At 26.8% G+C, this 22703-nt stretch overlaps 3 protein-coding genes across 7 annotated transcripts; 1 reads left to right on the top strand and 2 right to left on the bottom strand.

Annotated features, from left to right (window-relative positions):
- Nucleotides 1-1771: 1771 nt before the first annotated feature.
- LOC126895224 (adenine phosphoribosyltransferase-like) lies at nt 1772-5424 on the bottom strand. Its single transcript, XM_050666848.1, has 5 exons — nt 5257-5424; nt 4857-4994; nt 4191-4428; nt 3400-3478; nt 1772-2067 (listed from the first exon to the last, which is right to left on the bottom strand). The coding sequence occupies exons 2-5, from the start codon at nt 4946-4948 to the stop codon at nt 1931-1933; spliced, it is 546 nt and encodes a 181-aa protein (XP_050522805.1). The 5' UTR covers nt 4949-4994; nt 5257-5424; the 3' UTR covers nt 1772-1930.
- Nucleotides 5425-6214: 790 nt separating this feature from the next.
- On the bottom strand, nt 6215-9527 carry LOC126895222 (adenine phosphoribosyltransferase-like). 5 transcript variants are annotated; one of them, XM_050666844.1, is made up of 5 exons: nt 9418-9527; nt 8490-8587; nt 7961-8198; nt 7813-7891; nt 6215-6567 (listed from the first exon to the last, which is right to left on the bottom strand). In XM_050666844.1, exons 2-5 carry the CDS (start codon nt 8582-8584, stop codon nt 6416-6418), a joined length of 564 nt encoding a protein of 187 aa, XP_050522801.1. In that variant the 5' UTR covers nt 8585-8587; nt 9418-9527; the 3' UTR covers nt 6215-6415. The 5 variants fall into 5 exon arrangements, with proteins under 5 accessions (XP_050522801.1, XP_050522802.1, XP_050522803.1 ...); XM_050666845.1 differs by having other exon boundaries at nt 9302-9431; XM_050666846.1 differs by having other exon boundaries at nt 9296-9420.
- A 1144-nt stretch (nt 9528-10671) lies between these two features.
- LOC126895215 (chondroitin sulfate proteoglycan 4) lies at nt 10672-22526 on the top strand. Its single transcript, XM_050666828.1, has 19 exons — nt 10672-11146; nt 11266-11572; nt 11643-11954; nt 12016-12343; nt 12403-12717; nt 12787-13050; nt 13298-13495; nt 13751-13975; nt 14040-14222; nt 14709-14861; nt 14922-15154; nt 15652-16141; nt 16203-16448; nt 16523-16782; nt 16848-17409; nt 17492-17740; nt 17813-18008; nt 18141-18706; nt 20024-22526. The coding sequence occupies exons 1-19, from the start codon at nt 11062-11064 to the stop codon at nt 21932-21934; spliced, it is 7083 nt and encodes a 2360-aa protein (XP_050522785.1). The 5' UTR covers nt 10672-11061; the 3' UTR covers nt 21935-22526.
- Nucleotides 22527-22703: the final 177 nt, after the last annotated feature.

The raw sequence follows: 22703 nt of genomic DNA on the forward strand, positions 1-22703 counted from the left end.
AATAAGCGTAAAACAATAATACTAGTACTTTTCGTTCATTATTGTTTTACGCTTATTTTAAAAATTATTTTGATCTTTTTAGTTCGATGTTCTTTAAAAGCGTGTTTTTTAGTTTTTTTAAACTATATTTATTTTATAGTTAATATACTTGAGGGCTATAATAATAATGTAATTTATATAATTTTTATAATTAAATACAAATTTACCAAAAATGTTTTAAAAAAATTCAAAATAGCCATTTTTTAGTGAAAAAAATTCTTGTTAATGTTTGATAGATAAATTTCTGTAACATTTTAAAATTTTATAAAAAATTTAATTTTTCTGTATTCGTTATACGATATCAAACGCTGCCCATGTTTTATAAAACTACATATCTTACTTTTCTTTTGTCCTTGTCTAAACACGTATTTCAATATTTAATACTGTAAAATAACACATGAAAATTCAATTTTTCACAAACTTAAAATGATACAGACTATTTACTATTGAATATTAATAATAATAATTTTTTTATATACATTTTTCTTAAAATCTACTCTACAAAATAGCTATCTACGATTTTTACATTTTATTTAAAATTTTCATTTTCTGCTATTATTGCAATGTCACCCGAGAATCTCAGCATGTCTATTCTGTGACCATTTATCTTTATTCCTAGCTGTGTCCTTTCTCTTGTAATATCAATCGCCTTTTAAATGTAGACATTAAATATAAAAGGTGATAATGCACATCCCTGTCTAATATCTGTCTTTATTTTGAACTTTTTGAATATCTCCAATTTTTATGATTGCTATTTCATTTTTATACAATTCATATAACAGTTTTCCTTCTGTAGTTGCAACTCCATCTCTTTTCAGCATTTTTAACATTATTTCTAGCTACCGTATGCTATTTTTGTGTTAAAATTCTCGTTTTTATATTTTACATTTTTAACATTTTAAAAAATGTAGAAATCAATACAATTTTTTTATGAGAAATACTATTTATATACATCTTCCATTCGACATCATTTTTATTTTAAATCGAACCATTTCCCTTTATACAGAGGGGTCCAAAACTTAAAATGTATATAGAAAAAATAACTTTTCCACAAAGCATTTTTAATGATAGTGATTTTATTCTCACATAGATATCATCTATACTGGGCCAAACTACGGCACGTCCTCACTGTGCTGGGTTTTTATTTTATTTGTTATTATATATTTATCGATTTATCAGTTGTTAAGAACTTTTTAGTTAACTCCTTATATCTTGTAAAGGTGTCAACTTACATAAGTTAAGTACATACAAAACTAACTTATAATATAGAAAAAAACTAATAGATAACAAATTTTAGACCACGACTTTTGAAGTTGTTTAAATTTTTATACCTAGGAAGGAGGAATGCAGCTGACAAATGTCGAATGGTAATAATAGATATACCTGCGTTTCACCACCAGTCTACATTTTTAAATACTTATAACTTCCAAAGTACCAATCCAAAATTCGTTTTCAATTAAATTATTTTATTTTATGATGTAGTTAAATATGTTTGTTTCCATGTATATATTATTAAATATGTATAAGTATATTAAAAAATAAAGTTGACATCCATAAAAGGTACAAATGTACCTTAATATCATTCCATAAAGGATAACCCGAGAAATACATAATCAATTGATAAATCATGCATTTAGCTAAAAAAGATATTTTTGAAAATTATTTTTATCTTATAACTGAGTAGAATATGATAAACGTATCAACTTGTATATCCAATTAAATTTCAAGAATGTCAAATACAAACTATTGATCATTAGATAAATTATAAGTAACTAATGATTCTATTTTATTAGATGGTATAAATAAAAGTAATTTTATATAATACATATAATACTTTAAATAAAAACATAATAATATATAATTTAAAAAAATGTTTGAAATTAATCACAATTTAAAATTGAACGAATGACTTCACTGGAATGTCTAATTTTTTACGGCCTTCTAAATCACATAACTCCATAATAACAAGAGCTTGAACTACTTTAGCTCCAGTTTTTTTCAGTAGTTCGATAGATGCTCGAAGAGTTCCTGAAAATAATTAAACAGTAATAATCAAAATGTTGACATTTATAGGGAATAGTCAGCATATTATGGTATATATATATATATATGTATTATGTTATCTATTTATATTTGTTGTCATTGTGTCATGTGTTGTCTATAGTCTGTGAAAAAAACCAGTTAGATGTTAGACTCATATAACACAATCATTAGTAGTAGAAATTATTTTAATGTTTTTTTTTTAATACAAGGATTTTTTAAGCTTCATCCTTTGTTTATTTAATGTATTTTATTAGCCACTTATACAACAAATATTAGTATTTTTATATAATTATTACATACAAATACTATCAAAAATACTAAAAGATGAAGATGCTTAAATAAAAGACTTTAAGAACTTAATGACATTGAAGAACCAAATAAAACTGATAGATTACAAAAAGTTTTAAAAAACAATGTCTGCCTATAGAATAAGACAATAACCCTTCAATTAAATAATAATTCTTTTTAAATATATCTCAAATTATTATTTGCAACATGTTATTTACTAATATACATTTTAAAATTCATCTATATTACAATACAATAAATTTCATTATAAAAATGGGTTTTTGTTACATATAATATAAACAGTGTATATATTATACATTAATATTTAATAAGTGTATAATAATTTATAAACCAGAATAATTATTATCCTGGTTTTATTTTGAAAAGTCGATTTTTTAGTAAAAAGTAAAAAGACATCTATTATGTTGTATATAAAAAATAGATAATATTGTTTTGTATGAGGCAGCTATAATGTAGTAACACGGCTAGTTGTGCACCGCACTAAAAGGCCGTTTTACCTTAGTCCTATTTAAATCACTATAATTAAAATGGGAGTTGGTCACCTGGGGGAGACGGCTAATGGTATATCCAATAAGTAACGAGAGTAGACAATACTTAAATATCAAGTAACCACATATATTGAAGTTCTTCAAAAAATATCTTAAATTTAAGGGGTAACGGGGGTCCCTTATATACTAATTGCCGGCGAAGCGGCATAGAACAAAATAGTTAACTTCAACTAAACAAATATTAATAACATTAAAAAATAATATATTTATATTTATCAATCTAAATACTATCTAACTCTTCCAGTACTTTTTCCTGTTTTTAATTGAGTTTTTAAAATAAGCATTTCTTATAGATTTTAGTATTTTTAATATAATTTTGGTTAAACCAGTAAATGTTAAATACAATTATAGTAATTTAAAAAATAAAAATCAAAACATTTTTTGCCCTTTTTACCATAAAATTATTATTATACAAAATTTCATTAACATAATAGAAATATTAATAATTGAAATATATTACCACCAGTAGCCAATAAATCATCAATAATTAAAGTTCTTTGACCTTCTTTTATCGCATCTAATTGTACTTCTAGCACATCCTAAATAAATGGTTTAAATATTAACACAATTGATTAAGAATTTAGAGGGTATCTCAGACCTAACTGGAAAATCTAGAAATATTTTTTAAGGTAAAATGGCTGTTAGGTCTGAGACACACACTATATATATATATAATAATAAAACAAAAAAATTGTAGGCCTCAGGCAATACAATATGTTATACTAACACAAAACAGGTACCTAATTTTACATAATTAAAAATACAACCATCTAAAAAGTATACTATTTGTCTAATGAATACTGTAATATAATATATAGCCAAGAAAACAAAAGATTATTATGTTGTTTTATTAGTCAACAAATTTTTAATGAAAATTTCCAAAAACAAATTATATAACACTTTTAATTTGTGTATAAAACCTTTTATTACTTGTTGTTCTTCACATAAAAAATGGATAAATTTACTGACTTGATACAAAATTAGGTTGGAAGGTGGCTGAATCCCTCAAATTTCTATTATAAAACTTATATTGTATATCTAAGGCTAGTACAACTGAAATAGAACAATTTTATGAGAAAATTTTTTCCGTATATAGAAAATAAGATAAGTTATTTTATTTTCTACATCAGAATAATTACAAATTTCTTTGACTTTTAAAAACAATGAAATTTCAGTTACAAATATAACTGCTAAATTAAAACCTTAATTTTCAATGTTTTAAAATATAAAAATGTTTAAAATTTTAGTTACCTTTCCATATTCTAAAATGTATTCTAATTGTGCTACTCGACCAGGTAGCTTTCCTTTCTTTCTAACTGGAACACAAGGAACATTAAGATATAAGGCCATTAAAGTACCTAATAGAAAGCCACGAGCTTCCAACATGGCAACACAGTCTATAGTTCCTTTTAAATCAAGTGCATATTTCTTTAAAATTTTATTTAATAGTTGAAACCCATCACAATTATTTAATACCGAAAATATATCTCTAAAAAAAATAAAATAAATTTATTTGACAAAATATAAGCAAAATAATGTAATGATAAAAAAATTATCTAAAATGTCTTAAATTAGACTATATCGTATATAAGACAAAAATGGATAAATTAACTTTTCAAAATATTGATTTTCAACATTTATAGAAAAAATTGTATGTATTAAAAATTACAATGTATTTAGTTTTTTAAATTGTAATTTTGACTTCAATCATAAGATTTCTATATTTAACTGTAATGGACAAATACAATGTAATCTATTGATATTTAAAGACGTTCCCAAAAAAAATAAAATAAAAAAAACTATATTAAATAATTATAATTTGAATATTATTCGTTACTCTTGAAGAATTATTGAATACATAAAAAAAAAAAGTTTGTAATTACTTTTTTATTAAATATTATTGATATGAAAAATTACTTATATACAATTCCAGGAATAGGAAAATCTGGATATGATTTAATATAACCCTTAAGACAAGCAATATCTTCTTCTAAACTAGTAACAGCCATCTCACTGAATTATCTTTACAAATATTGAACTTAAAAATAAGTTTATCTGTAATAAAAATACAAAACTATCACTAAATAATTTTTTTCATAAGTAATCTGTGTTAACGCTTTTTTTAATACTATTTTAAACGTAAAATTTGTCATAAAATCTTCCAACAAAATGTACGTATATATACATTCACGTACTTTATTTCATTTAAATTCAAAAATTTTAAATTATTCTTAAATAATTTAATATTTTATCACTAGAAGAGTATAATTATTTAGTTATATTTAGTACTGACAATCTAGTTGATATTTATAATTACCAAAAAAAAAGTTCAAACCATAGACCAAATGAATGCACTTGCACAAAAAAGCAAGTAAGTGTTATTAGATTCCATAATCCTTCTTACGGCTATCACTGATGTTTTATTTATCTAATCCAATTGAATTAAACAAACAAGATAAATTAACAACAATGTTATCAGCCAGGAGATAACATTTCATAGAAATTTTCAAGTTCTAGTAATTAAATACGTCATAAAAAGAGGGGAAAATAAAAATATAACGTGCCTTACTGGTAAAATACAATATTTCAGGTATTCATGAGCAAATGTGCTTAAATATTTTTTCAGTATTAGTGTTAATATGAATTTAATTCATAATATTTGTTAAAGTTGCTTATAGAATATCAAAAACTGCACTCAATGAATGTTTTAGGTACACGTACCCAGGAACTACACATTTTAGAGAGCTACAATTTTTAAATCTTAAACATTCATCATTCACAATTAAATTCTTTTATCTTTCATTTTATCAATTATTCAGCATACGAATGTTAAAAAATATTTGCTTTTATTATTTTTTACATCGAATCTTTCATGCAATAGTATTTTTCAAAGTTAAAACAATGTGAAATAGAATAATATATGCATGGGCTGATTTTTAACTTAACTCAAAAATATTGGTAATTAACTATTGAGATATAAAACAAATAAAATGTATTAAATTACTGTCAATGTTAAATAAAATCAATCATCACAAAATTATAATATGTACAAAATATAAACTAAAGTTCTATAACACTGATTTTGAAAAAGATAAACAGGTATGAATATTTTCATAAATATCCTCAACTATCAGTATCATAAAGTTAATATTCTAGAATATAATTTTTAGATAATGGTTCAACATCATGCATATACATAAAAATGAACAACCTATTACTATAAATTAATTAAATTATCTAAATACTTAAAATATCATAACAATATACATATATAGTCTTAGTTATCAAATTATTGATAAATTTAAATTATAATAAAACTAGTATTTATAAAAATTCATTTAACCAAATATTTTGTTTATTTAAGTACTTTTTATAGTATAAATTATATTAATTTTAAAATATAATAATAACCAAACAACAATATAGTAAAAATGAACTTTTGAAATATCACAATAAAATGTCATCACAATAAATAATCATTCTGAAACCAAACAAGTAATATGGCAATCTAATTTCTCTCTTCCTTTTAATTCTAACTTTTCCATTAAAACAAAACATTCAACAACAATACCTCCTGCATTTTTGAGTAATGTTGTAGCTGCTTGAAGGGTTCCTATTAAAAGAAAAACTATTAAATAATTAGATTAACTCAAGTCAGAGCATTTTTTAAAGATTACTTTTTTTATTGATATTATTAGAGTACACATTACAATCCCTTTTTTTACCAAAATTGACATGACTCAAGTTATTAATATTTAATCTAAGTGTGAAATCCAACAAACTGAGAAATAATCATTTAATCAGTGCTTAAATTTTAGCTTAGATTACAAAAATAGAACTTATATAAAATTTAACTTCAAAAAAACATAAACAGGAATAAATAACATGTATTATAATTATTTAATACAATTATATAAGTATTTACTACAAAAAATAATACATTGGTATGTGATAAATTTGAAATATGTTAGCTTGTAAATTAATAAGAGCACATTCAATTAAAAAAAGTTTACAGTTTTTCTATTTTTACTCAATAAAGGCAGATACTATAAAGTACATTTAAATCAATTCAAAATTTAAGGAAATTAAAACTTATCATAACTTAAAATTTGAATTTTGTCTTGATCCATTCTCAATAATTAAATTTATCAATAACATATTTAGTCAAAATATTTATATAAAAATGATGAAGTAATTATTTAATTATCAGTACATGTTGTATTGATTAAGGGTGTCATTTATAATTTGTAGTGATGCAAAAAAATTAAATTATACTGAATTTTAGATATTTTCTACAAAGTATTGTAATTATATAAAAAAAAAATACCAATTTCTTAGTAGTTTTTTTATTAAACAAAATTAACTATGAAGTGACTTTTTCTATATTTTTCCAACCTTAGAAAAAAAAAAGTGATTTGTAAGGATCATCTCAAATCAAAATCACTAGATTTTTAGAAGTGATGATTCAATTATTATTGTATTATATAAAATTTAAATATTAATACTGTCAACTTTTTTTATAAACCTTTCTTATGACAGTAATTTTTAAAAAATGATTTTTTTTTTTATTAGCTTTTATTATAAAAATATTATAGCTCCACAATTACATAAGAATAAGATAATATAGTATTAATTACAAGAATAATGGGTGTTAGTTAGTATAATAAAAGTAAAGTAAATGCAATAAACTATAATATATAATAAAGTAATTAAATAGTACAACTAGCGCTCAATATAAAAAAAATTATTGCAGTAATCATGGAAATAGAATGGGAATTTAGTACAACATAGAGAACAAAAAAAAATGATTTGAAATGCTAAATTTTTTCAATTTATAAGAATCATAGTTGTTAAATATTTATTAGAAACTCACCGCCAGTAGCAAGGAAATCATCAACTACAACTATACGGTTTCCTTTTTGTACACTACCTAGTTGGATAACCACTGTATCCTAAAATAAACAGTTTCCATGAATCAATATGCATAACAGATACAACACAATTTTTCAAAATCTCATTACTTCACCATATTCTAATGAATATGATAACTCAAAAACTGGATTTGGTAAGTTTCCTTTTTTACAAACTGGTACACATGGGATATTTAAATGTAATGCTATAATTGGTCCCAACAGAAAACCACGTGACTCTAACATTGCTACACAATCCACTTTTCCTCTTAAAGATTCAGCATAGTTTTGAAGAACTCTAGATATTAAATTAACACCCTCAGCACTGTTAAATGCAGATAGCACATCCCTAAAAGTAATTAAATTGTTCAAAAATATAAAACAAATCAATATTATTATTTAATGTCTTCTCTTGTATAGTACTACCTGTGTAAGAGAGGATGAGTCCCCTGTAAAACAAAATTGAACCCAACTTAACCAAACTCACCCCTAAAGAGCGACCCATCCAAACTATACAGGTTGCTTAAATTATAATATACTGGGGTTTTAGGATTATATTACAGGACTTCCATGAGTTATTTAAAAATTATGAATAATAACCTACCTCTAATTTAATTTATACAAACAAATGAAAAATTACTTATAAAGTATTCCTGGTTTAGGAAAATCTGGAAAATATTGTACGAATTCAAGTAACTCTTTGACGTCATCTTTAAATGAATTGATTGGTGACATTTCCTAAAAATATATTTTTTTTAACAATTTGAAAATTGTAATATTAATTAATAAGCTTTAATTAAATATTCTAGAAATAACTATTTTACAATTCATCAGTATAAAAATATATGGAAATAAAATTCAAGTTCAGACCTAAGTAATTAATGATTATAATCAAATATTTTATACTTATCTAAGATATAATTATGATAATTATCGTGAGTGAATGAATAAAGATAACAATTTTTAGACTACTTAGTTTGTTATCATGTAAAAAATTGTGTGATGTAAACATTTTATATCCCGATATATTTACTCAATAATTTCGATATAACCATTGATTATAAATATTAGTATTTATAAGTAATGATATCACTTTTATTTTTTACTGTGGTCCTCAAGATTATTTTTGAAACATCAAAAATTTGAAGACGATTAGCAAATATAACTAAAAGAATAGTGTGTAAAATATAAAATGTAGTAACTTTACTATAATTATTGGCAGGGGTTATTGATGCTTATTATCTTTATTATTATTGTTGGGTATAAAAATGTTTTTATTTAATTAATATTTGTCAATTATTTATGCCAATTTTTAAAAAAAATTTATAGTAAAAGAAACTATTTATTTTGATTAAAATAACCGTATCCTATTATTTTAATCAGTGACTGTACAATTTCTATTTTTCATTTAAAACTATAGATTTAAAGATATTATAAAACTTATACTTGTACTTTTGAAATATAGATTATTTTTAATTTACAAATACCGACGACAAATAATCGACTTATATTACAGAATAATTATATTTAGATGTAGATGTTAATTTTTAAATAACGGCGCACATTACCTGTTACTTGAATCACTAAAATAATAAATAAATAAATAACACTATACATTGATTTTTTTTAACGGCATTATCTACTTTTATTAATTATACATAAATAGCTTGTAACATTTTATCGTTCATATTTAAATAAAATTTAACTATTTAATTTGACTGTGTCAATATTAAAGTTAAACATTTTAAAAAGGTTATCTATGATAGATAATTTAAAACGAAGTATTCAACTAATATTACAACTACTAAGAAACAAACATAATATTTTTTATTAAAAAATGTTTATAATGTTTAGTACTAAACTTTCTATTTGTACTTAAATTGCGGTAAACGGCCTCTACTAATCTATGAAGATGATCAGGCAACGTATATCGAAACTAAAATACTGTGTTCTGAATCAGAACTTTTGATTAAATCATAGAATTAGTCATTACTTCAGTGGTGGCAGAGGGACTTGAGGTGCCATCCTTTTCTAGAAAATATTTACTTTTTTTTTTCTCACAATCCTATTGAAAGAAAAATTCCTCCTCTTTAGACAAAAAACTAAAGCCGCTCTTGCAATACTCATAAACTTAGATGCAGATGACACAATTGTTTATCAATGCGCAACCATGCACGAATGAAATGTTTTTACACAATAACTTTATAGTCTTTAAAAAACAATTTCTTGAAAGTTAATTGCTCAAAAACTATTTTGCTAAACAGCTATAGTTCAAGGAAGCGCAACCATTTGCACCCTTCCATGGATTAACTAGTAGGCACAAATACGGGAAATTGTAGCAGAGCAATCCTCACTAGGATTTTTAGAACATACTAAATATAAATATTAAAAATTTACTACAGACCGCATACTAAAGAATCACTCCGATTCTCTCTAGTGTACTCCTCAGAAAATTAATTTTAACACGAACTGCACAAAATTTTCTGAGGTGCCGGGTAGTGAGTACCGCTGTTATACCATTTCTAATACAACTATTATTCCCACAAGTTGTAAGATATTGTCTATAAATAAATGTATATAGTTTGAATTAAACATTTTATGATAATTAAAAAATATTTTGCTTAGTTAAACACAAAACAAATGATAAGTAATAAGTATATTAATACATTCTTTATTATTAAAGAAAACAATTAAAAAATTATAAATTATTATTATCCAAGATGAATACAGATATGCAGTGTACTAATAATTGGCAAATAAGTTTTAATTTGTTATAATATCCTAAAACAAAATATATAGAATTAATTTGTTTCACGAAGGGATTTAAGGTAACCGGTGAACGAGTCATACGATGGGTCATGGAAAGTAAAACATATCTACTAGTTTTTATCTCCAAGGGATTGATCCGAATAGGAGCGAATGAATAGGTACAATAACACAACAGGAACAACATCCGTGTAGCCCTTGCTATGAAGCTATGATAAGAGAAAAAAGTCTAAATTTAGACAAATTAATCATTTGTTTTAAAAGAAGTCGGAAGCTGGGTTAATGAATAATGAGGGGTGAGTAAGTGCGTTATGGGCGTTTGTGTAGTATTTTTAACTTGTGCCATCTGCGGCGCCGATCGTAGTTGTCGTCTCACGTCATCGGCGGGTTTCTTCCAATAATGTTTTTATTTTAAGTGGTTTATAATTATTAATGACTCCATTAAAATGTTGTTATCGATAAAGTATCGTTCGAACCTCCTAATTTTGATCGGCCTGTGTGCTTTTATACACTATGGTTCTACAGAGATTGGTGAGTGATGAACTATTGTTAAACTTAACTATGATTTGGTTTGATAATATTACTATCGATTTGGATTACTTTTACAAATTATTTTTTAAATCTGTTTAATAATTTGGGTTAATTTTTAGCTTCCTTCTATGGATCGAGTTATGCGACTGTGCCGTATCAAGATGCCAAGACTATGACTGATATAAGTTTTGCATTTCGAACAAAACATTTGGACGCTTTTCTTATTTTAGCAGCTGGCAAAACAGACTACTGTTTTGTATTACTAGAAGCCGGAAGACTTAAGGTAAAAATCAATCTTGGAGCTGGTGAATCTGAAATATCATCTCCAAGAGGACTTCGACTTGATGATTTAAATTGGCATACAGTGAATATCTCACGTAAAGATGGTGATTTAAATTTAGCTGTTGACAAAATACATGTTGTCAGGTAAAAGATAAAATAATTAAGATAATGTCAATTTAATACAAATTAAAATGTAACTTTTCCATTGCTATAGAGAAAAATTACCAGTTGGATTCTATGCATTAAATATGTATGGTGGATTGTACATTGGTGGGCAAGGTGATTTTTCCGAATTATTTTTGGGTCATACAAATGGATTGCGTGGTTGTTTACGAGATGTTCGTTATAATGCAGTTCCGGATGTTTTAAGTAGAGCACGTTGGAGAATAGGTAGAGCAGATTCTCATGCAGTATCATGGAGCTGTGTTAATGAATTTGATGCACCTAGAGAAGCTAGTATATCATTTTTAGAAGATGGTGCTTATATGGCAATACCTAGTGTTTTAACGTCCCGAACAAATGTGAAGTATGTAGATTGTTTTATTAGTATTTAAATAAATACAGTTATACTGAAATATTGTTCTTAGGTGGCAATTTTCTATCAAAACTATAGCTGAAACTGGCTTAATTCTTTACAATTCTAAAAAGAGTACTACTGTAGGAAGACATAGTACAAATGTAGATTTTGTAGGTGTAGAACTTGTTAATGGAAAAGTTCGTGTTGCTCAAAATTGGGGTTCTGGAGTTTCTGAGTTACTATCTGAAGTTAATATAAATGATGGTGTATGGCATTCTATAAATGTAGCAATGGAAGCTGGGGGAATTGATGTGACTATTGATGCACCAAAACATAGATATCGATTAGCATTTAACAACTCAGTTCAACCTTCTAAACATCTAGATCTTTCATCAATTGTATGTTTTTAAAAAAATTAATTATGATTAAGATTGGCTAAAATTTTCAAATTTTTTAGCTTTATGTTGGTGGATTAGAAGTTAATATGAGAAGTGGAGCTTTGGCTACCGGTATGTTATCAGCTAGTAACAGCTTCAAAGGATGTATTCGTGGTATTTCAAGTGATGGACGTGCACTTGGTCTACCAGATGCTTTTGATACATCTAAATTAATTTCACGATGTGTTTGGTCATACCCTTGTACTGAAAAACCATGTGTACATTCACCTGACATTGGTTGTTCTCCTATTGGAATTGATTCTTTCAAGTGTACTGGTTGTGTAGATCTCAATGATCCACAGTGTGTTCGTCAAGAATTTATCGATACTCATAAAGTAAAATCATTATATTTAAATATTTAATTAGTTAAATTTCATTAACTTTCTTAATATTTTTTTTTCTAGGCAATGTTAAAAATACCATTAGTAATTGCTATTGAAGTATTGTCAGTCAATAATTTAATTGTTGTTGAAGGATCTACATCTAATATTACAACATCAACAATAAATCTTATCATGGACTATAATCATTATGGTGTTAAAGAATCTGGTGTTTTATTCAATATTGTTCAACCTTACGCTAAACATGGAAAAATACTTATAAATTCTAAATCAATAACAGGAAGTTCAGTGACGTCATTTAACATGTTGAATATTTTAAAAAATGAAGTAAAAATTTGTTAATAGAATATAAATAATTTTAATCTGAAAAAGTTTATTTAAAAATTATCAATTTTAAAATTTTTCAATTTGTAAAGAACAAAATTTTATGGATACAATTTATAAAACTTGGATTCATTTATGTATTTTTATGTAATTAAACAGATCATGCCAAATCATAATATCAATAATTTATGTTTTAGTAAATAAATTTATACATTTAAATTATTATTAATATAATTTCATCATTATTTAGGTATATTATGTACATGATGGATCAGAAAGTGTTCAGGATTCAGTAACTCTTGACTTAGAATTTTTTTCAAATGAAGGTTTAGTATTACCAGATTACCTACAAGAACAACAAAGATTTGTTTTACCTGTTAACATTACACCTGAAAATGATACACCAATAGTTCGACTATCACCTGATTATAATATGCGCTTAGCTCAAGTAATTATTCATAATTTATCACAAATTAGTTTTCATATTTTTGTTTTTACCAATAAAATTAATGCTTATATTTTTGTGTTGTTTTTTGTAATGCTTAAAGATAATTTTTTTATCACTGTTTTTAGTTTATATTAAGTAATTTAGCATGCAGCTACATTTCTTCATAATGAGTTTTATTTTGATTTTTAGTGATTTTGTAAGTAGATAAATATGATTTCTTATAATAGACATCAAGTTAATAACTAATAATTATAGGGAACTTGGAAGGTAATTGATAAAGACAAAATATTGGTGATTGACAAAGATTCAAGTACTGAAAGACTTATTATATCGGTATTGAATATAAGTGGAGGTAATTTAGAAATTTTAGACAATCCTGGAGTAAAACTAGAAACATTTACTGTTGCTCAAATGAATAATGGTTTTATTGGCTATCGTCATACATCTAATGATACAGGAAATTTTAGTTTTTCATTTCAAGTAAGTTGAAAGTATTTTTCTTGTATATTAATAACAAAACAAAATTTAATTAATTAATTTATAGGTATCAGATGGTGAGAAAACAAGTGCAATCACAACTGTACAAATTTCTGTATATACTTTGTCCTTGACCTATGTTCAAAATACCGGTGCTATTTTAGCATACAAATCATCAGTTATTATTGCACCAACAAATTTGACATTTATAACAAATAGTGATGATCCTTCATTAGAATTATCATTTAAGGTAATAAAATAAATGTGACATTCATTTAACAGTACTTGTTAAAGTTTTGGTAATTTTAAGTAAATCTATCTCAAATTTTGTAAACATTTCTTAATGTTTACTATTAATATTGATGGAAAAAAATGTGATGTTATGTTTTCCTTATAATTTTCTTTCATGAAACACTTATAACCTTGTAAAAATTATAATACTAACTGAATGACTAACTTAATTTATATCAATTTTTCTATGTATTCATAGCTACATTAGTAGATTTTCAGACTCGAGTTAAATTTATTCAATATAACGCATAATATTAAATATAGAGAGGTGTTTTAAATCATATGTTGATCTATGCATTAAAAATTTCATATCATAATTTATTAATTTATTTTTAAAAAGTTGTATAACTGTATAGCATTACTATATCCTAGGTTTTTAAATTAAAACTTTTGACTAATACTTTAGTGTATTATAATTTTCATACTAACTGACATTTTATTTTAGATTGTCAAACATCCAAAGTTTGGAACATTAAAATTAGTTGATGGAGAACGTGCTCAAGATAAAATAAATTTATTTAATAGTCATCAATTAGAAAAAAAACTTGTTAGTTATGTTCATAATAGTGAAGGATCACCTACACGAGACTTATTTAAGGTGTTTTTTAAGTTTTATTTAAAATATAAGAGTTTTATTTAATTTTAATATATATTTTAGTTTGAAGTTTGGGCTGGAAAAGTCAAATTAGGAGATACTTATAAGTTTGAGTTAAATTTTGTTGAAGTACATCTGATAGTTGATATTTTTGGTCCAATTGAGTGGAATGCATCTAGTGAAACAGTAGTTACTAGTAAATCAATCAAGGTTCAAACTCATCCTATATTATTACACCCTAGTTCAATTGTTTTTGAACTAATTAAGACTTCTCATACTGCATCATTATATTTAAGGTGAATTAACCTTTAAATTGATATTATTTATTACAAATATAAATTTAATTAAATTACTACTAAAATAAGTTAATAATAAATTGTCATCATAAAATAAATTTTCAAATTAATCAGTTATTGATTTTAATAAATAACTCAAAGTTATAATCAATAAATATTATTATAATACTGTAGAAAACTTGATCTCAGGATACATGTTTTAAAATATATATTAAAATATGTATATTACACAGAAATCCATCACCCATTTGTAGATATTCTTAGTTTTGATAGCACTAATAAAGTTAATTAGAAATTTAATTTCTATAATAATAAGTCATTATATTTTGATATTATAATTTTTATTTTACACTTATGAATAATCCAAAATTGTTTTTGTCATAATATTTAATAATAATGATCTGTTTAGTAAATAAATAATGCTCAGTTATATTAATTTTTTCTTTATTTTATCATTTTCTATTCTTTGCGATTTATATATTGTTTCAAATTTTCAGAAATAATCCTTTAATAGATGGTGATTTATGGACTCAAAATGATGTAGAATCTGGTCTTTTATCTATAAAACTTCATCATGATACATATTCTTCAGCTACAGATTTTTTTAATGTGAAAATTAGTGCACCGAGATGTCAACCAATAGTTACTAAACTTCTGATATTTGATTATACACCTAGTGTGCTATTAGCTCAAGCAGTATCAGCTTTTATTCATCCTCTTGATGTTGTTGAAGGCAGTTCATCCCCTCTTACTGATAAACATATATCAATTAAATGTGTTGGTGTTAATCAATTACGTTTTGAAATTTTAACTGGTCCAGAACATGGTTATTTACATTTGTTAATAAATAACAACACAGTAAAAAATGTCACAGTTTTTACTGAAGATGATTTATATGACAGTACATTGTCCTACTCACATGATGGATCAGAAAATAATAGAGATTATTTTAAATTTTTGGCAACATCAAAAAATGCTAACTTTCAAGTAGGTTTTTGAGCTTACTTTATTGCATAAAAATTACTTATTTCTATTGTTCAATTTTTAGTATGTAGGTCAAGTTAATGTATCTGTATTATTAATTAATGACAACCCACCAAGTTGCAAAACTGAAGAAAATTTGCGTGTTGTATCTGGAAGTGACAGAACCATTACTAGTCGTAATCTACAGTGCCAAGACAAAGATGTTGATACTCCAGTTACTTCACTTATATTTACTATAAATTCTATTTCAAATGGTATGATTCTTAATACTATAAACAATCCTTTTACAACTGTTATGAAATTTACTCAGGTAAAATAAAAATGTTATCATTTTTACTAGTTAATAGTGTATATTACTATATTATGTTTATAAATAAATTACAGGAAGATGTTAATAGTGGAAGTCTTATTTATCGTGATGAATCTTCAGATAATAGTAAACAAAACAGAATTAGTGCTGTAGAGCTTGGTGTTTTTGATGGAAAACATTCTATTGATCTTAAACTACAAGTTGAGTCATCACCTCCATTTATTAAAGTTTTAAATAATTCTCAACTAATGTTAAGACAAGGTGGTGCTGCTACCATAACTACTAATCATCTTTATGCTGATACTAATTTAAACATACATTCTGATAAAATTAAGTAAGTAAATTTTATGATATTTACTATAATTTATATTTTAATGTTTTATTTGTCATCCTTTTTAGTTATCAAGTAATGGAAGGTCCAGGTCAAGGAGAAATTGAATTGGGAACTAATTTGGAGCCATTGAAAACTTCTATTTTTAGTCAAGCAGAACTTGAAGCTGGGCATGTTCGTTATCGTCATAACGGTGATGTGGAAAGTATACGTGATCGTGTATTATTTAAAGTTTCAGCTGGTAATACTGTATACAGAGAAATCGACTTTGATATTAGACTTTTACCTCAGCATTATTGGGAACCACTTGTAGTGACTAAAAATTCTCCTATTGTTGTGGATGAATCTACTACCATTGCAATTACTAAGCAGTATTTGGAAGTAAAACAAGAAATGGTTCCGCCATCAGATATAATGTATCTTGTTAAAGAGCAACCCCGCTTTGGATATCTGGAAAAAGAATTTAATGAAGAAGATCCTAATAATCTAGAAAATAACCATTTAACTTCATTCAATCAAAGTCTTATAAACAATGGTCATTTATACTATGTCCAATCTACAATGAATCAGAGTACTGATAGACTTGTTGTAGATATTACAAATGGAGTAGTTTCTTTGTATGGTCTTGTAGTAAGTTTAAAAATTATTTTGGTTCTAATAACATAAAAGTTAAAGAGTAATTAAAAAAGTAATATTAAATATTATTAAATAGATAAGTTTTGTTATTGTTCCAAAAAACGTCTACTTGACCAGTTCTCAATTAAATGTTATTGAAGGAGGAAATGTTACATTGTCAAGTGACACATTTCCTGTTGCTAGTATTTACTATACTGATAGAATATCCCGTTACTCTCTAGTTAGTCCCCCAAACCATGGACGTATTGTTAGAACAACTGCAGATTCATTTGATCCAACTATTGATTTTTGGAGCCCCAAACAGCTAGCTAGAGCTCAGATAATGGTATATATTTTTAATTAGATGCTTGAATTTTCACTTTTGTTGTATATCAAACAAAATCTCAATTGGTTTCAGTATGTACATGATGGATCAGAAAGTACAGATGATATATTTTCAGTTAAAGTAGCTGTATCTGATGAAAAAGAAAGTGCTCCGGTGGATATTGAAGTTAAAGTGAATCCAGTAAACAATCAAAAACCATCTATATTAAGAAATACTGGTATAAAAGTATGGAAAGGAGGTCTTGGTTTAATTACATCTGATAACTTAGGTATGATGAATTTTTACTATAATAAATTTTAACATCAATTAAAAATATAATGATGTGATAATTTATCATAAATTCTAATTATTAAGGATTTAATTGTTGTGAATAAATTAAATTAAATACTTTTCATTTTAGCTGCTGAAGATAAGGACACTGATGTTTCAAACCTTACTTTTGCAATAACATCTTCAAGATGTGGTCATATTATCATAGAATCTCAAAGAGTTGAACGATTCACTCAAGCTCAAATAGATCAAGGTATTGTTAATTTCCAACATTCTGGAGAATTTTGTGATGGAGAATTAGAATTATCAGCTAGTGATGGAATATATTCTACTAATATTATAAAATTCCATGTGGTTGCTGAACAAGCATCAGTAAAGTTATTATTTAATAATCCATTGCGAGTATTTCCTATGCTTGGACGACAATTGACTGCTGAACATCTGATGGCCCAGTGTGATGATCCTAATTATCTTGTTATGTATGTAATAAGAAATTCACCTAGATATGGTATTATATCAAAAAGTGCTTCTTATGAAGATTCAAATCAACTAGCTATAACAAATTTCACTCAAACTAATGTAAATGACTCAGCTATCTGGTATCATCATGTTTCAAAATATTTCTCTAGTAATACTACAAATGATGTCTTTACATTTGATGTGGTTTGTGAACATGCAACTTCAATTGTTAATCAGGTAGTTAAACATCACAAATTTAATGTTTTACAATATTACGGTAAAATTTTTGCTAGTTTAGCAGTTTTTAGCATTTAGTTTATCAAATATTATTTTTACTTTATCTCACAAGTGTAAATGTTACCACTACCTCATAATTAGTGGGTACTTTATTTAGCAGGAGGTTAAGGTCCCTGTTAGGTAGTTTAGTGTCTAGAATCCATTGAGGATCAGAATTAACATTGATTATTCTGGTTTTATCATATTGTAAATTTTATAATTTATTTATTTGAATATTTTTTACTTTCAGTTAAAATGAAGTAAAATTTGAATAATATATTATATTATATATATTATATAATATAATAATATATATATAATATAATAATAATATATTATGTCATTTTAATAAAATATCTTTATTTAAGATTAATAAATACTAACTAATATTAGAACTAGAGGATATATATATATATATATATATATATAGGATTTCAAATAAATGTAGGCTTGTGTTTTAACAGTTTTTGTATGTTCTAAATATTAATTTTCACTCCAGATTCCTCCTAAGTCATTTAAGACAGACTAATGCAGCCTTTAGGTAGTCTTGCAGATTTGATGATATTATATTTTGAACAGAGTTCATTTTTTTTATGTAAAAAAAATAATCGAAACTATTTATTGAATCTGATTCTAGTCTAATTGAATATTTTAAATTGTTAACATATAAGGTTATTGTAAAAAGTTATTAAAAACATTTGTACCTAATATGTAGATATATTCTATGTGTTAGGAATATGTATTATTATGATTATATGTGTTAAAAACCAATTTATTAATAAATAAAGAAAAAATTTAATAAATATTGAACATTATATTAAATTACGCAAAAATTATATGCTATTTTCTATGACATATTTCACTAAAAGGTCCTCCTAGTTTAAGAAATTGAGCTGCCATTTTCTTTTCTCATTATTTATTTTAAATGAAATAATAAAAAATTATATCTCAATTGATACTCGGCAGATCATATATGATAAGAATGTAATAAAATTAACAACTGACGAAATGATAATATTTAAATTCGTTACTATTGAATCATAACAGCTTATAACCCAATTAAAATTATCGTTACATTTGAAATAGTTTAGCTGACAGTTAACACTAACGGTAACATTGTAAAAACAATTTGTACTAAACTATCTGCTAAAGGTCCGCTGGTAGCTATGTAAATTTTAGTGTGATATTGTTAAAACAGCCCTAAGAGTTTTTCTATACTTAAAATTACTTTAAACACTATAAATCAAAATTATGAACAAATTATTCTTTTATTTTTAGACTTTCAATGTAGAGATTACAGTTTCTTCTGGTGGTCTTGAAGAGTTATTAATTGGGGACAAAACTAAAGAACTTGTAGTTAAAGAAGGAGAATCTTCAATAGTTAACCTGAACACAACAGCCATTTTAACATTTTTGGTCAATAGCATTGGTATTAGATCACCGACAATTAAGATCGACTTGATTAATGAGCCAAAACATGGACATCTTTGCCTTGATGACGACTGTAATCGACGTACATTCTCTCAAGGTCATATGCGTCGTAATCAAGTTAGATATGTTCATGATCATTCCGATACTCTATCAGATAGTTTAGACTTTTCTGTATACTTGGATGTTGATCCTACAGCTGTGCCATTGTGCAATGTGACCGTACCAGTTAGCATTTTACCAGTTAACGATCAACCATTCTTTTTGACTCAGTCCTATCCTAATTTGAAGTTGGTCCAAGGACAATCCGTATCTCTAACGAGATCAGAACTTTTGACAGAAGATCCAGATACGCCTCCCGAACAAATAGTTTATGATATCATAACAGGACCTGCCTATGGGACACTCTACCTAGCAGGTATTAAAAACTCTATGAGATTCACTCAAGCTGACATAGACGCCGGCGAAGTGGTGTACAAGCACGACGGACAACTAAAGCCAACATCGTTCTACTTCCGCGTGTGGGACGGTCAGTTCAATCCAGTCTATAAAGTTTTCCAGATATACGTCATACCAGTTACATTGAATGCCTCCGTTACATTACCGTTACCACTACTACAAGGGACGTACGATACCATTGTAAAAGAAAAACTGTTCTACGTGCAGACCAACGGCGATAAGGATTCCGTGGCCTATAACATTACTATGAGTCCCAGACACGGAGTAGTGTATGTGAACGGCACAAAATCGAAATTTTTCTCTCACAAGGACCTGAAGGAAGGCCGTGTAGTTTATCGACAGACTGACCCGACCGTACCCGCAGACGCCCTACGATTGTCCGCACAAATGCATTGTGAGGAATCGCCGGTCGTCAGAAACCTCTGGTTGAATATAAGCGTGGAGCCACTGGTGAAAACGGGCGCGTTTTATCCGTTGACCGGGTTGAAATCACAATTGGGCGTGCAAGTGCTAAATGCCGAAATGCTGGCCAAAACTACCAATTCGGATCCCAAGTACAAAATCCTAAAAAAGCCCAAGTACGGTAAGTTAAAAAGGATCGTCAGACGATCAGGGGACATGGTAGTAAAACGCGAAGAGGAGGTTATGCAGTTCACGCATGGCGAGATTGCCAGCGGTGTCGTATACTTTGCAGCCAAAAAGGTGTTGGATCCCGTCGAGGACAGCTTTCCTTTCATGCTCACGGCCGACGGCGTGCAACCGGCTATCGGTGAACTCCGGTTTCATATATCCGTGGCCGAGCCACCTTCAAGTACACCCCACCCGTCCATGACGACGGTCATGGTCTCTACCAAACAGCAGTCCAACGCGACGTTATCCGTCAACAAGTCGAACCGCAACGGCTACAGAGTGGACATGGCCAGCCCTAACATAAGCGACGACTATTTGTTGTGCGTCGGGTTCATAATGGCTGTAGTGGTCGCTTCGCTGGTCATCGTTGTACTAGTGCGATGCCGGTCCAAAAAACAGGCGGAAGAACTAGACAAAATGAATCCCATGCCTTTGCCCTGTCCACCGGACGATTTAATGTCCACGCCATTATCCGGCAATAATAAGAACGGCAACGGCTGTAAGGTCATAGCGTTGGGTCCTCCCGATCGCGCGGATCAACCCGATTCTTCCACCACAGAATTCAACATGAGGTACCCTTATGGTGCCGCCGACGAAGAGTACTGCAGTAGCAGCGCCGACGGTACGGAACAAAACAACCCCATGCTCAGGCGGAACCAGTATTGGGTGTAACATTAAGAGCGCCTCGTCGACTCTGTCTCGTGTTGTATAAAACCACAGTGGTGTAAAGTGTTTTTTTACTATATTTAATTTATAATAATTTGTATAAAATGAACTAGTCAAATTCAACGAGTAACGGACTTACCTTTTTTTATGTATTAATGACTTTAGATTACGCTTATCAACTTAATAATGATAACACATAACTCATTGAAATCGTTTGACGTCCGTCGTATAAACCTTTTTCTTTTTTTTATTGATTAAATAATAAGTTTATATGAAAACATTCTAATTTTTAGTTACTTAAATTTTTTTGTGTTTAGGTACATGCATAGCGTACGACAATTATTTATATACGATGAATACATCTAATGTATTATTTTTCCATGTAAAAAACCCGTTGTGTTTTTGTTAAATAATCGAATTATTAGCGGTACGTGTCAAATCACTCGCAACAATAGTTTATTATTATTATTATTATAATACTTGTAATCCTATTGTATACTTATTTAATCTGTGTGTTCAATAATGTATAATAATACTATAATGATGATTAATTATTAATACATTTTTTCTATTGTATAGTTGTTTTTTTTTAGTTAAAATATTTAAGTTCACTTTTTATATCTATATAATCGGTAACAACTGTTAATGCCTTACATTCTGTTAACTTTATTACTAAACCTACTTACCTGTCATCGATAAAAAAACCATAGTTTATTATAAAAACAAGTATTTAATTACAAACTATTTGGTTAATAAATTTAATAAAAAGCATTTA

The sequence above is a fragment of the Daktulosphaira vitifoliae genome, unplaced genomic scaffold (assembly GCF_025091365.1).
Source record: "Daktulosphaira vitifoliae isolate Bord-2020 unplaced genomic scaffold, ASM2509136v1 Scaffold_1, whole genome shotgun sequence".
Lineage (NCBI taxonomy): Eukaryota > Metazoa > Arthropoda > Insecta > Hemiptera > Phylloxeridae > Daktulosphaira > Daktulosphaira vitifoliae.